Consider the following 17,130-nt stretch of genomic DNA (forward strand, 5'->3'; position numbering starts at 1 on the left):
AAAACAAACTTAGTTGGTCTCTAAGTTGCTACTGGACAATTTTTAATTTTTTTTTACTAATGACTTGGGGTCAGTCCCCATCTTTCAAGACCAATCCACCTAACAGAGAGATGCTAGAGGATAAAAGTGACAGGAACAGGTATGCTATCCTGGATAAAAATGTAATAACATTTTAAAAGGCAGGTATACTTTCTGGGTGTGCCTAGAAATACCAGTGAAAATGTATAAAACACATTTGGCGGTGAAAACAAAAAGTATTTCAGTGTCAGTAAGAATTATGACCTTTATTTACATGCAGGACAGTGCTCTCTATTTGATGCGGGTTTCATGGGCCCATAAGACTGTTTCAGTGGTGATGACGCATTGTTGCCTCTGGATATGGCTTAAAATAAATAGATTCATACCTTCACCTGTGCAGATATTTCTGGCATGGTGTGCCTTAATCCCTCCTCCTGCCTCAGTGCACAAGAGTTAAGCTTAGAAGAGACTTCTAGGAAACTTCCATCTCCGCTATGACTTCTTGCCAAATATTCCTATCTAATGCCTTCAGAAGTGAGCAAACAACATTTTCCCAACTCCCTCCCTCTCTGCAGATAGACCTCTACTGTATAAGCATCTTGCTCCTAAGGCAGAACTTTGTGCTTGCTTCCAAGCACCACCTGCCCAGCTGAAAACCACAACTGCACTGGCAGGCAGCCAGAAGGGCCACTCTATGGAAAGGCTTCCTCCTAAGCTTAAGCAGGGCGGGAGAGAAACAGATGGAGACTTTGAGAGCTGGCATAAAATCCTGCCACTGTAGTGAGCAGTAAATGAAAATTTGGCTTTGAGCAATCTGCAGTGGTACACATACCCCTTTCGTCGGAATTAGAAGCCATGCAAATGGAAAGCACAGAATCTGGCAGACCCATTTTTTAATCCTTGAAGTTTTCATATCGGTACAAATTAAAGGAGTTTGTTTTGAGATAAACATGCAGGTGTTTATAGACCTTAAAATGCTATTTGTTTCTTTTAAAATAGTAATGCTGATAGGCCTAATGCGGTCTTGCATTGCCATCTAGAGTGCTGTGTCAGAACTACATGATTTTAATGCTCCCTTTTGGCTCTCCCCCCCCCCCCCCCCCGCCCTCAGCTTTTAAGGCTACCTCTTTGTGCTTGAGCAAAATTACAGTGTGTGGCTGCAGTCCATTAATTGAGGTCAACTCTTGCTTGCATTAAAAGGTTATTTTGCTCATAGTCTCATTTTTTTATTATTATTATTAAAAATAAACCCATCAGGTCTGGAAAGAGACATTGTTAGGGAAATGGTTGCGTTTTGACAATGAGAAATAATGGAGATGCACACTGAAAGGTAAGGTTGTCAGTTTCCCAGTGGCCCCAGAGGGTGCATTTTCCTGATGGCTGGTTGAGAATATTTCATGATGTAAATGTCAGACTTGTCAAGCTTGTCACTATGAAAATGATCCATGTAGTGAGGGTCTCCTTTCCTTGGGAAACAAACAGCTGCCTTATCGCTAAATAGATGCAGTGACAGGGAACCTGCTATCTATCAAAAGAAATTTATATTTGCTTGTAATATCCAGTGCTAAAGGACTATTCCAGTCATACGCCATATTCCCATATTGTGCTTCATTATCAGGTTTGTCAGTGACACATTTTGAAGGAGACAGCATGAAATAGGAAATGGCCCTCGTGCACTTGAAGAGTTCAGTGGGCTCTCCATGCTGATTTAACTGTAGGATTGATTTATCTCTGAGTCTGTTGCCCTTTAAGCACACGTTCCTTCAAACTTGGCATGTTGTGTTGAACAGGTAGGAAATCACAAAAGATGCAAAAGCCTCGTCCTCTGTGAAAACCCTCAAACATATTTAATAAGGGATGACTGACGTGTCTATTTTGCAGCTACTGGAATACATTGCGAAGTTGAGATAGATAGATAGATAGATAGATAGATAGATAGATAGATAGATGTATATAGGCTTAGAAATGCGTGTTCATTATTCCACATTTTGTTTTACTAAAATTCAAGTTGGAAAGATGAGCATTTATTTTGATTTTCAAGTATGACATTTTTAATAGTGCCATGAATCTCTGTGGTGAGTTTACCATTTTGTTTGTAATTAATGCTCTTCATTTTCTACTATCCATGCATCATTTAAATATATAACATTTCCTCCCCATGAATCTGTACATTTTTGTCATCACCCCACCCCAACCAAATTGCTATCCAGCGTTGGTGCAACTTGTTTTCCATTTGTTGTACATACCTTCCTTGACATTTTTGTTGTTGCTGCTGCTGCTGCTGCTGCAAGGATATTGCATTTTCAATCTTCAAAGCAGAATATTTTGTATGTGGAAAATGGGTAACCCTATGCAGATAATGCTTTTTTAATTGCTGTTGTAGTTGCTGCACCAAATGTGGTTGCACAGGCGACTGTCACAGGCATCAATTGGATGTTGTTTGCAACTTGGTTATTGGCAAGTGACAAAGATCTCTTTTCCTTCAGGTTTTCTATCATGCTGTGAATCTTTGAGGTTACATTTGGGACTCCTTTCATAAAATTATTCTCTGTTCCCTATTGTCCAGTTTCTGCATGAAAGCAGTCATGTTGCCAATAAATAGCAGCAATGCTATCCCACTCAAAAATGCTTGCGCTGTTTCAGGATTATTTTTATTTCATTTTCTATTATTCCAGTTGGTTGGGTTTTTTTAAAATCCTCTAGAAATGGTTCAACATAAGAGGTTTTTTTTTAAAAAAGTGGCAGATAGTGGCACCCCAGTTTCCCTGAAGCATCTTTGTTCTTGCTGTCTCTCTCACACCAACTAGTCTGCTGTGTTTGTGTATTGTACCCCAAAGCTTTTGGTTGTTCTTGTTCACAATTCAAGACATACCATGGGTTGTCTATAACATTTGTGATGAGAAATTATCTGTGTTTAAGTAATAATAATTTATTATTTATTTCCCGCCCATCTGGCTGAGTTTCCCTTGCCACTCTGGGCGGCTCCCAATCAAGTATTAAAAACAATACAGCTTTAAATATTAAAAACTTCCCTAAACAGGGCTGTCTTCAGATGTCTTTTAAAAATAGGATAGTTGCTTATTTCCTTGACATCTGTTGGGAGGGTGTTCCACAGGGTGGGCGCCACTACCAAGAACGCCCTCTGTCTGGTTCCCTGTAACCTCAATTCTTGCCATGAGGGAACCACCAGAAGGCCCTCGACGCTAAATCTCAGTATCTGGGCTGAACGATGGGTGTGAAGACGCTCAGGACCAAGGCCGTTATTCACAAGTAATATTCACTTGTGAGGCATGACAGATTTATCTCTTGATTGATTAATTGGAAGTGTACCAGATTAATGTGAAGACGGGAATTTGATCTTTTATGCAACTGCTAAGCGCTATGAATACTATATAAAACCAAAAACTGACAAAGCGGGCTTGGTAGCTAGTTGAGCCTGTCCCCAGAAAAAGCATAAAATAAGCAGGGGACACTACATGGGTCCAGGTGTAAGTTGAGTGAGAACGTAGGCTTCTTCACGGGAGTTAAGTCATTTTAACTTCTGAAAGCATTTAACTTCTGGTGAGCACTTAACTTTTAAGCTTCCAGTTTCACGTACTTAGAAAAGCAATTAAGGTTACGGTAGAAAAATGAACTCTGAGTGATATATATGCAGCAGTATCTGATTCCAGTGGCTGTGGGTAGTGGAGGAAATGTCTTCTGGTCTTTGGGGCATGCTGACCTGTTGGGTCCTATCACTCAGCACCATACTGTGGGGTGGCTCTGGTTGCAGAAGGTGCCTCTGTCTGTTTTATGGGGAACCTCTTCCCTCTCTCCCATCCCGTTCAGCAGGGTCCCTTAACTGTCTGGAGGTTGTGGGGAAATTCTCACAGGAACGTGGAGACAGAAAAACAGGCTTGTGCAAACCTTTTCCCTGTGGCGTTTTCTCTGGATCTAACCAAGAGATAGTCCATGATTTGCCAGTTAAAGCATTGGTCTGTTGCCATCTCAGTTATCTAGCCCTTATCTTTAGATTTTCGCATTAAGGCTTGACATAATACACCTCTACCCCTCTTCAGTGTCAATGCAATATATTCTACTTTTTTCTCTTGCTGCAAAACCTAGCAAGGTAACATCACTCATTATCCTTAGCCCTGTGCAATCTGCAATATGCCTCTTATGCTGATTTACACGGAAGGGCAAATTATAGGTATGGTTTATTACACATATCTGTACGATTGGGTTCTTACTAGCATTATGAATTGATGTATGATCTATGTATAGAATTTTCTCTTTGTTCCTGTAGAGATAATAATTGTCTGCCACTTCTTTCTTTGAGACTACATGTTGTCATCTGATATAAAGGGGGAAATTTGTCTTCTCCTGTACAATGGAAAGTTAAAAGTGAATGTTCAAACCCATCTGTTTGGTTCAGGTCAATCTTTCTTATCTTTCTCCTGGCCTTTTCTGCTCTCCTCTCCCCCCCCCCCCCCAGCACAGGGACATAGAGCAATTTGTTTTAATTCCTGTAAAACATTTCTTTTAATTTCTGAACATTATTTCTACTCTAACTTAGTTTAAGTGTTTCTTCCGCTCTGAAAAAAAGTCATGGAAGTGGAATTCTACTCATTCTTTTAGCTGTAGGGGAGCTATAACCTATAACCCTATGTCAAGCTGGGAAATACAACAGGAAGCAACTTTCTAGCCATAAAATCATACTCTATGGAAGCACTGCAATACATTTGTAGCACTAATCAAAACACGGGATGTTTTAAAATTATTTAATAAAGTTGGACAGGTGTTTTTATTTGTATTTGTTGTTCTGTAAATCTTCCAAGAATTCTGGCTGCACCTGATTGCCTCACTTAAACTGACTTCTTAGATGTTTATAGAGAATGTCTATAATTTCAGAATTGGCACATATGCAGTTTGCGTGCCCTGTCTAAAGCAGCATGTTTTTTAAAATATTCTTTAGACGGGTAAGCTAACCTTTCCTTAATTCTATGATGGTTCTTTTCTTCTTCCAAAGGGCATGTATAAGCATAAGTTCTGCAACAAAATATATGCCCTTTAAGCACAAAACTGGGTTAGCGGAAACTAGCAAGGACTTGAAATTCACTAAGACCATAATCCTATGCCCGTGTTTTATTGGAAGTGACCTCCTTAGTCACAGAGGACTGTAACTGACTAGTATATTTACACCTGCCACTTGTATTCAGTAGGATGTGTGTGAATGTGTGTGTGTGTGTGTGTGTGTGTGTGTGTATTGTTTAGTTGTTTAGCCATGTCCAACTCTTTGTGACCCCATGGACCAGAGAATGCCAGGCACTCCTTTCTTCCACTGCCTCACGCAGTTTGGTCAAACTCATGTTAGTAGCTTCCAGACATCTCATCCTCTGTCATCCCCTTCTCATTGTGCCCTCAGTCTTTCCCAATGTCTGTCTCTCTCTCTCTCTCTCTCTCTCTCTCAGAAATTAGAAGCATTGAAACAAGGCTTTACTTGCCCTGTCAGTTTTGCCAGGGCAGCAGCATCCCAAGTGAGCATCTACTTGCCTCCCTTCCCTTGCCATCCAAGCCAAAAGGGCATGTGTGCACATCAGCAAAGGTGCACCTAGTAATTCTTTTTTGAAAAGCAAGTTCTGCAGTGAGGTTGCAGAAAAATGTCCTTCTCATGCACAGATAAGGAAGCTTTTAAAAAAAATAAAAATACAAAATAAAAATCTAATCCATGTGCCACCATTGCATCAGCATTCGGGAAAATTTAAGCCAGAACAACAGCAGAAAGTATTAGTGCTGCTCTGCAGCTTGAATAAGGTCAATCAGAACTGTTAAAACTGGGGATCATTTGGAAGCATCTCTTCTCTCCCAAAAAATCAGAAAGCAAAAGGTCAATAATGCATCCCGTAAGTTTTGTGGACCGTTCTCATGATTCTTCACTGTACTTTGGAAGTAACACAATGGAGATGAGCGCTATAAGACACAGCCTGCCCCAACCCCCATCAACACCATTGACCCTCAGACAAAAGAAAGGGATGCAAAAGTGTCAGCGGCCTCATCTCCCGGCCTTCCAAGTAACCCTTAAGATTAAGTGTACCGGGTTGTAATCAGCCTCAGTCTGTTCCTGTCAGAGCCTGTATAAGTGAAGATAAGGAGAAACATACAATTGGGGCCAGTACACACACATGCACTCTTGACCTTCCCTCGCTAAGCATTTGAAAGAAGAAATGTAATGTGTGAAGCAGCAGATTACAGATGCAGATTCAATGGCCAATATCCTAGCAAAGATAATTCGGACAATTCCTTAGCTGACCACAACAGTGATATGCTGGTCCACATCTTGTGTGCACACTGGTGTTTCCCGTTAGCAGATATATGGCTAATGGGACATTTGTCTTTCCCAAGCTAAACTTTGACTAAAAAGGCAGTAGTTTAGAATCAGCCTCATCTGAAATTTAATTGGAATGTAGACTAGGTAGTCCCTCTCCGCCACTCATGTTCTCCCCTGCAAGATTGCCTGTTTTTGTCGCTTAAGTAAACAGCAGTACTTCTGTCATGGCAAAATAATTCTATCATGGCAAAATCTGTTTTCCAGCAAACTCAACTGTGTGGGTGAACAAAGACCTGATCATATGAGTTCTTTTTTTAGGCTGCAAAGTTATATTGAATGTAGATGGTAATTAGTAAAGCAAATACATTAAACATGTTTAAACTTCAGTCTGTTCAACATCATTCCTTGATAATTAGCCTAAATAGCCCATTTAGCTGAAAGTTCAAACATTGCTAATGACTCTAGAAACAGTGCCAGTTTTCTGCATTTAAAAGAACAGATACTTCCTGAACTACAATGACAAATGTCCAAAACTGCACTGCAAAACTTTTAAGGTTGCAGTCTTGTACAACTGCTTGCACATATGTCATACTTTATTTCACAAGAACATATGAGAGGTGCCTAGAGTTACAAACTGACAGCATGCAGAATCATGTTCACTTCTAAGATTCCCCATGGGGAAAACATATTTTACAGCTATTTTTAAGTAGAGAGATACTATATTGTAATGATTTTGTGAACAACATAATGCAGATTTATGCTAATATTATGGGTAGTGAAGAAACACTTAAAAAGGTTTTGATTTACAGCTTAGTCTGTGTTGGTTCATCATAACTCATTCACACCTTGTTCTAATTATAGCATTCAAATAGGTATTTTTATAGCCTGCATCAGTGTTTAAAAATTCACATAGAACAATGTGCACAATTAATGCAGCCACAATCTCTTTATCAGAAAGTGTTTATAAGGAGTTGCCTGAATTTTGTGTTCTGGCTTCCATAGTTAATTCTTTAGAGGTCATTACTTAGCATTGGGTATAAGGTACTATTCATGCCCATGGTTGCTGCCATTATGATGTCACTTCATTCATTCAGGATGTTCCAGAGAAGCTTGCCATGAATTATGGGCGCAACTCCTAGAACTGAAGCTGTAGAATATTGTAAGCATGCTGTTGCCTGACATGCTCATGTTTCCTATTTTAGACCTGACTGATCTTCAGATAACATATGGCAGTACAAGTAATTGGAAAATTGGCAGACCTGTCAAGAAACCTTGCTAGATGGGACAAAAATACGATGCTGCAGCACATAAAGTGTCTCTGAAGTTAAATTTATTGTCTTTTATCAAATGGTGAAGAAAACATATCTGGTCTCCAAAAAATGAAACACCTCTTTCCCAGTGGCAGATGCTGTTCAATGCTAGATTTTAAATACAAGGGTGGGTCTTGCATTTTAAAAACTATGCACAGAAAACAGCTAGTCAGTGTCTGAGGAGGTATGTCAAATGTTGTCTTTTTCATTTAATGCTTTACCAGATTTCCTCTTCTGGAATTTCTCAAAAATAACTAATAAATGAATTGATCTTAAGCATAAAATAGGCACAGCAACTAAATGATACAAGAAAGTGGAAATGTTAGCATTTACATCTTCTGGGAAGGTTAATTGTGAATATGTTGTAAATGCTGCTGGAATCAATGTCTGCTCAGCCCCCTCTCTCCTAGCTAGTAGCAGTTTGCCACAAGTGAGTGGTGGCCTTGGTCTAGATCAGAGCTTTACAAACTGTGTGTTGCGACATGTTAGTGTGTCGACTGCAGTGTGTAGGTGTGTCGCGCAAATGCTCCCCACTCCTCCCGTGGCCGGAAAGGGTTTAGTTTAACCTCCGCTTTGCTAGTAAAACTGAATTACTGTGACACGAAATGATGTGTGTCTAAAAAGTATGTCACCAACATGAAAAGTTTGGAAAGCTGTGGTCTAGATGATAGCAAATGCCTCCTTGGTGAAGAAAAAGATGCCAATTTACAGCTGCTGCAACACTCTTGGTTTCTTTGTTTTGTTTTTAAACTTCTCTGGATCCAATTTGTAGGCCACTTTTGACCAGGCTTTTCTGGATCCATTTCAGTCTAGCTTTTAGTCGTGTTTTGGGTCTGAGTGCTTTGGTCACCCCAGCGAACAATTTCTTTCTTTACCTCTCAGTGGCTTTCGTGCTGTCATTCATTTTCTTCTCAATCACCTGGATGTGTTTTGCTGTGATTCTGTTCTTACATCACAGTGAGATTTCAAGAGGTGGTGCTGGAGAATGAATGTTGAACTCAGTGGCAGCGACTGTCTGGAATTGTGAAGTGCAGTGTTAGCAATTGAGGAAATGGTTTGGCATTATAGGGTGAGATGTAAGCAATATGCTGGTGACACCCAACTCTCCTTCCTCATGAGATGTAGCACTGAGGACTCTATGCTTTGTGGAGTGACTAATGGACTGGATGAGGGCAAAACTCAATCCAGTTAAGACTTATGGTTGGAGCCCAGGAAAGTAGTGGCTCTATTTGTCCTGACTGGGGTTCTACCCCGTGAAAGAAAAGATTTGCAACTCAGGAGTGATCCTGAGCTAGTATGCCTCATGGATCAATCAATCAATCTCCTTTATTGGCATAGGAAAAGTGCATCGTATACATGGATCATAACACAACACAGTTAACGAAACGTAGTAGGAGATACTTTAGGATAAAACTGTCCAGACATTGTGAGGTACGAAAATGGCTCTTAGGACCTATGGTGATGTAATTTAATAGCTTCGCTCATAAATCTTGCCACATTCTCCACAACGTCATTAATACAATTGTTCAGCATATAAGACACCCTGGAAGAGTTAGTGCGATAAATCCCCTCCTCCAATAAGGGGGCCAAGTACTTATCATATTTTTTTGCATAAAATGGGCCATAAAATAAAATATGTGTGATGGATTTGACCTGTTTTGTGCCACAAGGGCAGTATCTTTCACAGTATGGGATTTTCGAGAATCTACCTTGCAGAACTGCAGACAGTAAGAAGTTAAGCCTTGCGAGGGAAAGAGCTCTGCATAGGTGGGGATTGTAAAGCTGGTGTAAACATGGAGTGTCCTGGCCAAACGAGGGTGGAATTCCCAACCTCATGGATAAGGAAAGGGTAAGGAAACAGGGTATCAGGTAGCAAAAGGCTCCTGATGAAGAAAGGGAAACCTGGTGGGCCTCTCCTTCAGGGAAATCACACATCTTGTATATTTTGCCATCAGAATTCATGTGGATGAAGTACAATCCCAATGATTCCCAGCACCAAACGTTTCTGTGTGCCTCACTTACCTGGAGGAGAGGCTTGATAGAACTTTTGCCACTTGCCAATTCTTCTCCAAGGTGAAGCTTTTCTTCCATAAGGGAAAGAAGACTTCTGTGCAGGGCTAGCATCAGTTCGGACCCTTTCAAGCATTCCTTGGCATTCACATCTCCCATTGAGGAATGCTTGAAGGACCTAAGTGATTTACAGGTGAGCATCAGGCCACCTGCCAGTTTCTACTTCTCGATGCTCCAATAGTGGCTGTAGGTAGGAGCAGTTTCACCAGCTTCATCAGTGTCCCATCGGTGTTGTTCTTAGGTAAGGACCTTTCTTTTGCATGCTCTGGCAACATCTTGTCTTGACTACTATAATGCACTCTTAAAGGAGCTACTGTTGACCATTTGGGGCCATTTGAATTTTCAGAGTCATCTGGGACCATATTCTAGAGCTTGTAAGACCAATTATTCCAGAGCTCCACTGGCTTCTAGATTCAAAGTGTTAATTGTAACCTGGGCCCAGGATATTTGAAGGCACACCTGTTCTCTTGTGACAAGGCCCTGTTACCAGTTCCATGGGGAAGATGGTCAAGTAACATGAATAAGGCGTTCCTGATGATGGAGCAGTTTCTCAGAGCAACCAAACAGATCTGCAATGTTCACTCCTTTAGAGTACAAGGAAAAATATTCTTAGTCTGCCAGAATGTTTTTGTTCTTGCCTTTTTGTCATTGTTCTGTTGATTTTATTGTGCTGCATGTTGGTTTTATTTGTTTCATTATTTTATTGCTTATATTTATAATTTTGTTGTTTAACTTTTATTCGACATTGCTTTGAGAACCGCAGAGTTGAAACTTGACCTGTAAATTTGCAGAAATAAGTAAGTGAATCAGGATCGTAGGTTCTACAAACTTGCCCAGAAAGGTATATTGTGTATATAGGCAGCAAGGAGTAATGCATTTTTCTTTTAAAGATTCATAAAAGATCTCATTTTTTGTTTTGCAGGAGGATGAAAATGAAGCAGAAGAGAATTCACCTCAAGAGTCAAACATGGAGCAGAAAAATTCAAAAAAATAGAAATTTATTTCCTCTTGGAAATACTTTCAAGTTGTGCCACAGTGATTAAAGTGTCCCATTGTAAAAATTACAGAATGTTGTCAATAAATGACACAGGAAAATAAAATATACATTGCACTGGGGAATTGTTTAATTGGGTCTTGGTGACATTTATGGTTATATGAAAACATGAATTTTCAGCACAAGGGAAAAAACTATTAAGTGCATAAAAGCTTTGGAGTTATGAGCGGAAGAGCAGAGTTCTCATTACTGTTAATTTTTGCTATGCAAAGTTGTTGAAATTCTTCACTGCATTATTTAATGTAACTCCTGAAAGGCCAGATATCCCTCAGCATTGATGCATGGCTTTGCTACTTAGGAATTTGAATAAGTATGTAATTACAAAACATACAGAAATATATGAACTAAAATTAATAAATAGGGAGGGCAACCAGTTTCTCTTGATTGTGAAAAAACTGGGCGAAATCTGTGTATCTTTTGATCCATTCCAAATACTTGGCATTTTCATAGCATGAACCGGATTCTCCACTGTCAATTATCTGCTCTTGTGTGGAGTGTTGCAGCTTCCCCATTCTTCCTTTCATGATCTACCTAGCATTTATTTATCCCTTAGCTTAGAAAATGTTTCATTTGATCTATCCTTACTTTATATAAGGAAACCTGATCTGCAAAGCACTCTCTTTCGTGTGTAGCTTTGAGTTTTTTAGTAGGGCTGTAACTGAATGTTAACAAATTTTAATTGATTGTCAGATTTTTAGTTTACTTTAATCTATTGATTAAATTTGCATATTCATAAAACTCCCCCCTTTTTTCTTTTTGAAGTTTATTGATTGAACATGCATACATCTTCTCACTGTGGAGTGTGCTTTATGGTTCTATCATTCTTTGTTTCCTTTTAGCAACAAGTATGCTAATAAAACCTGTTAATCAAAAATCACACAAAGGTCCAACAAGGTACCACACTGTATTTTCATCCAGGGTCAGCCAGATAAATTCCCCTATTTCTATGTGCTCCCAACTACTGGTGTTCACCTGATGTGATGTGTGTGACCCGGGGAGGGTGTGTGGCCAGAGTTATGGGAGGCAGATAGAGGCAGATAGAGGTGCAGGCAGATAGAGGTGCACAGAGTTATGGGAGGCAGATAGAGGTGCACAGAGGGCCACATTTACACCCTCCAGGCCCAAGATTCCCCATCTCCACTGTTTATTATATCTGTTTCTTTACTGTTTCGTTATTTAGCATGAGTTAGTATTAATTCAGTGTATATTATTTGGACATGGCCCAGCCCTTGAAGAAATATGGTTTTAGGATTCCAGACATCAAGATGAAATTGATATGTAAATGTTGCTACTTATAATGCATCTGTTATATATACTTTTTAAAAAGTGAAATAGATCACTTGTAGCAATATCTTTCACAAGCCAATTTGCATTTGTTTGCAAATTATTTGAAAAGACCAGTCATCCAAGAGAAAAGGGGCAATCTGAATTGTTTATTTTAACTTCTGTCTTTGTCCTGGGTCCCTGGGAAAATCCTATACTTATTCCTGTTACTTTAGTTCGCTCCTTCATCTGGTGGAAAGGGACTACCAGCTTGCATAAGTTTCATACTATGAAAAGTGAAGGTTGATTACAAACTGCCTCCATTTCACATTGACCTAAAGAAAACAATTTTTACATACCAATGACTGAGCAAGTTCTGTTACCTATCCAAATGGCTCTGGTGTGCCATCATTGCAGGCCATAAATATTTCCCCATGGTGAATTCGGTGTGGGTTCTGCAGCGCTGTTCTCTGGGAAAAGCAGCAAAATGCTGAAGGCAACAGCATGAAAATGCACGCAACTACGGCATAATTCTGATTTGTTTTAGAACGATTAATTTCCTTGTTACAAAGCCAAGTATGAACAACCCTTTAAAACCACTGAACCATAAAAGCCATTTCCTTAAGGGTTTTAAATTTGGGAACAGACTCATGAAATTTATAGCTTTGATGAGAGATTCTTTGCCCGCAGTCAAAATGAGAACCAGATCATTGGTTTCTCAGCATGACACCTATGTGTTCTTGTGTGCAGTAGATATCATTAGGCTCATAATAACACAGCTATCACCACATAATGTCTGAAAAGGTTCATATTTGATACTTAGTTTAAAACTCCTATTTACACCTCCAGAATGCTAAACAGTTGGGGGATTTACTTTATTTTAAAGATGGCATATAGCAGCATCCTTATATAAAGTAAAATGCTATTTAACTAAGAGTATAATAGGTTTAATGCTTAATCTAGGTTTTGCTCTGCTTTGTCTCATCACGGCCCTTTCACAAAATAAGCATGGTAAACATGCAGTGAATCAATGAAGAAGACAATTTAAATACAACCGTCCCCCCCCCAAAAAAAAAACACCCCATAGAGCAGTTCTTTCTGGCTGGGGCTCAATGTCAGTGGTATACATCGCAGGCATATCATAATCATGGTTTCATATCATTTTAACTAAATGCATTGCCCTTGATGGATTGACGATGGACCTGCAAAGATAAAAGGTATTTATTTTTGCTCGCTTTCATATACATTTATGTAGTAGTTTTAATCTACTTGTATAAGGAGGGATAGGGACACGGGTGGCGCTGTGGATTAAACCACAGAGCCTAGGACTTGCCAATAAGAAGGTTGGCGGTTCAAATCCCCGCACGGGGTGAGCTCCTGTTGCTCGGTCCCTGCTCCTGCCAACCTAGCAGTTTGAAAGCATGTCAGAGTGCAAGTAGATAAATGGGTACCACTCCGGTGGGAAGGTAAACGGCGTTTCCGTGCACTGCTCTGGTTCGCCAGAAGTGGCTTAGTCATGCTGGCCACATGACCCGGAAGCTTGGCCCTCGGCCAAAAAGGAGATGAGCACCGCAACCCCAGAGTTGGCCACGACTGGAACTAATGGTCAGGGGTCCCTTTATCTTTATAAGGAGGGATGGAGCTGGTCCAAAATGATCTTTAATGTAAGCTTGAGCTATCTCTGAGTCTTACACTGTCTTTTCTCCAGCATTTTCTTGGGCACATCCAGATTGAGCTCGGCCTTCACTAGTATTACAAAAAGAGCAATAAATCCCACTGCACAACAGACTGTTGGAAGTGGGTGGTTGGCTGAAACAACTGCTGCCCACTTAACTACACTCAAGTTGTATTCTCGAGTCTAAGGGGCTGTGTCTACATAAAAGGAGCCTGCTGGATCAGGCAGATGGCCCGTTTAGTCCAACATCATGTTCTCAACAGTGGCCAATCAGATGCCTGGGGAAAACTCAAAAGCAGGACACACTCCCATCCTGTGGTTTTCAGTAGCTGCCATTCAGATGTATCCTACCTCCAACCATGGGTGTAGAGTATAGCCGTCAGAGCTTGAAAGCTTGCTGGTAGCCTTTATCTTCATGAATTTGTCTAATCCTCTTTCTAAGCCATTCAAGTTGATGGCCATCACCTCCTCCTGTGGCAGAAGAGTCAGCCCACTTTCTCTATGGCATGCATAATGTTATAAACTTCTATCACACACATGAGGGCTGGGATTGCAATACTTTTAACACTGCATCTAATCCTGGGGTAGCTAAATAAGCTGTGGCCCACGTGTTGTTGGACTCCAGTTCCCATCAGACCGAGCCAGGATGGCCAATGGTCAGCAATGCAGGGAACTGTAGTCCAACAAGATTTGGAGATCATGGTGTCAGCTACTCCTGATCTGACCAGATGACACAGGACCCTGTCAACAATTGCAGCCATACCATGTTCTATAGCTTATGATTGCTAATATTAATGACAGTTGTTGAGTAACTAAAATTCACCTATATGAATGACACACAATGAAAACCTAGTTAAGTAACTGCCATAAGTAACTTGCAGGATTTTAATTATTTCGTCTACCTATTACTGGGCTTTTTAAAAAATCTATTCTTAGCCACACAAGGCGGCGTAGATATAATCTAACTTCCTAGTAAAGAAACATGCTATCTTATGGGGGGGAGATGGTATTCATGTGGGCACTGCTCATAACTGCTAGTAAATACTATAATTTAGAAAACTTTATATGCACTGAGCTATTTGTTATGCTATTCATTCTGATATTTAATGGCATTCCTAGGAGAGCTCCTCAAGCTGGCCACATCACAGGGGGGCTGAACTGAAGTATATCTGTCTCAAAAGAAAATTGGTATGCCTATTATTTTTAGACAGGAGGAACAAGAGAGTGCAGGGAAATAAATCAACTCAGGGAGCCACTTCCATGAAATCCAGTGGCCTTCTACTCCAAAATGCTTTTCAAGAGGTTAACTTTTCTACCACGCAAAAGGCACATCTTGAGACTTAGTTGCCCTGAATTGGTCTATTCTACAAACAAGCACACAGTTCATACTAGACATAGGAAAGGAGGAACAAAACTTCCCTGATACAATCAGTGCTGAAATTTGCTCTAAGACTTTTATTCAAAATGGAATAGGAGCTGGATTCCCAGAGCTGGTTTTTTTTTGTTCCATCTCCCTAGATCTACTCTGCCTAAAATCACTTAGCCAGCCAGGACCTGGGTTCTGACTCCATTACCCAAACCCCTGCTTTTCCTCCATTACCCTCGATTACTCCTTTAGACCCCTGTCATCCTTAGGGCTTTGCAACCCTTCTTTTGGCATAGCCACATTTTTACCTGCCCCACACCTGATGTCCTATCTTAATTTGAAGTGCAGGGCCGTAGCTAGTGGGTGGTGAGGTGGCCCCCCTGCCAGGGGCGCAGGCAAGGGGGGAACATCCTTGATCCCAAATACTTCTGTAGCTGCTTAGCAGCCTACAAAAGACACTGGGCATGCTTGAATCAAAGTGCCCTCATAGGTCTTTGAGGTTAAAAGTGGCACTGAAAATCAGTTTTGATGCTGGAACCAGCAGCCACAAATGGCAAATAAGGGCCTTTTATGCTATATTCCATCCACAAATCTCTCTCCCACATTCTATTAATGCATGAGACACATTTTAGGGCTTTGTTAGATGATCCAGATCATATAATTCTATAGGGCATTTTGTGTCTTGGAAAATCAGTCCATTTATATGCTTATTAAGAAGAAATGAGACACGTTTGAGATTGAGTTTTGCTTGCTTTTTTTTCCTTTTTAAAAATAAATTGCTCATATTAGTTCATGTCTCCGTATTTGCTACTTCCCAATGAGAATTTGGCCTGAGCGCAGATTCACTCTGACATTGTTTTAAGAGTACGAACTAAATGTGATAAAATGCCCACCCAAGTCCTGCCACTTAAATGCGCAGAGATACAAATGTAGTCTTTGCATCTCCAAGGACTGCTTCTGGTAATTACTCCCTCTTTTATTTTATTTTTATAATGCCATGTCTGCATTTAACATTAATCACAAGCAGGATTCACTGCGCAAATTGCTGACAGAGAAACTCTGCCTTGAGAATAATTTGTCTTCCTGCCTTCATCTGCGGAACAGCCATTTAGGGGGGAAAGTGAGAGAAAGGGGGAAATGTGCAAAAGTCGAGTAGAAAGAGGATTTTAAGAAAATGAAGGAAATTAAAAATGGCAAAACACCGAAAGTGACAGTTCTGAAAAGAGAATGAAATAGTATTACAGTAAGCGTTTTAAATAAAAGCACAAAAACTAAGCAATTTTATAAAGAAATCATAATCCGTTTGTTAAAACATATAGTTCTACCTATGGTGATAATTTTGACACCTATTTCAATATGAAAAGTACCTGAAATATAGAGTTATATCCAACACTTAGTTGCTTAACAGGATTGCCTCAGCTGAGATTTTGTACAGGGCCTCCTGTTTCTTCAGAGGTGTTGTGGTCCCTGCAAATTTGAGTCCGTAGCCATGTCTATAGTTTGCCCATCTGTTATTCCAGCCCAAAGGAGGAGGAGGTCAACATTTCAGGGTCATATCCCTACAAAGTGACTTGCACAGAAGAAAATGCAGAATGATATGTTAGGCCGGGGTGAAAAACCCTACAGATATGGCTGTACTGAACACTCATCAGCCCTAGACAACATGACAATGTTTAGAGATGACTGTAGTTGTACTCCAGGAGCATCTGGGGGTGGCAGCAAAGTTCCCACACTCCTATATTAGACTCTGCAGAAAGGTATCCACTACTATGAGAAAGCCACCCTGAATTGCATAAGCCCATTTACTCTCTTAGAGAAAGGTGTTGCCAAAGACAGAAGTTGCAAAGCCCCATTTGTAAGGTTCTACTGTAGGGGCGAATGGTAATTCATTTGGAAGTGAGTTCCAGGACTGTGAGACCCATCACAGGACCTCCAAGGCAGATTTCAAGATTTTAAATCACATGGGAACAGCAAGCTCTCCAGACTTACATACACCCCGTTGCAATATGTGGAACATGGTGGGCCAGGTGATGGGGATCTACTATTTGTAGATTGCCCATCATGTCA

General features: G+C 40.4%; 1 protein-coding gene across 6 annotated transcripts in view; it reads left to right on the top strand.

The window, feature by feature from the left end:
* The window catches only part of PHF14 (PHD finger protein 14), a 124,577-nt gene extending 113,772 nt beyond the window's left edge, over positions 1–10,805 (top strand). For all 6 annotated transcript variants that reach the window (XM_081881959.1, XM_081881955.1, XM_081881958.1 and 3 more), the window contains one exon: positions 10,628–10,805. In XM_081881959.1, coding sequence (XP_081738085.1) covers positions 10,628–10,699 — 72 coding nt within the window. In that variant the 3' untranslated portion in view covers positions 10,700–10,805. The remainder of the gene's footprint in view (positions 1–10,627) is intronic.
* The last annotated feature ends 6,325 nt before the right edge of the window (positions 10,806–17,130 follow it).

Source organism: Podarcis erhardii (assembly GCF_964252035.2).
Source record: "Podarcis erhardii genome assembly, chromosome: 12".
NCBI classification, from domain to species: Eukaryota; Metazoa; Chordata; class Lepidosauria; order Squamata; family Lacertidae; genus Podarcis; species Podarcis erhardii.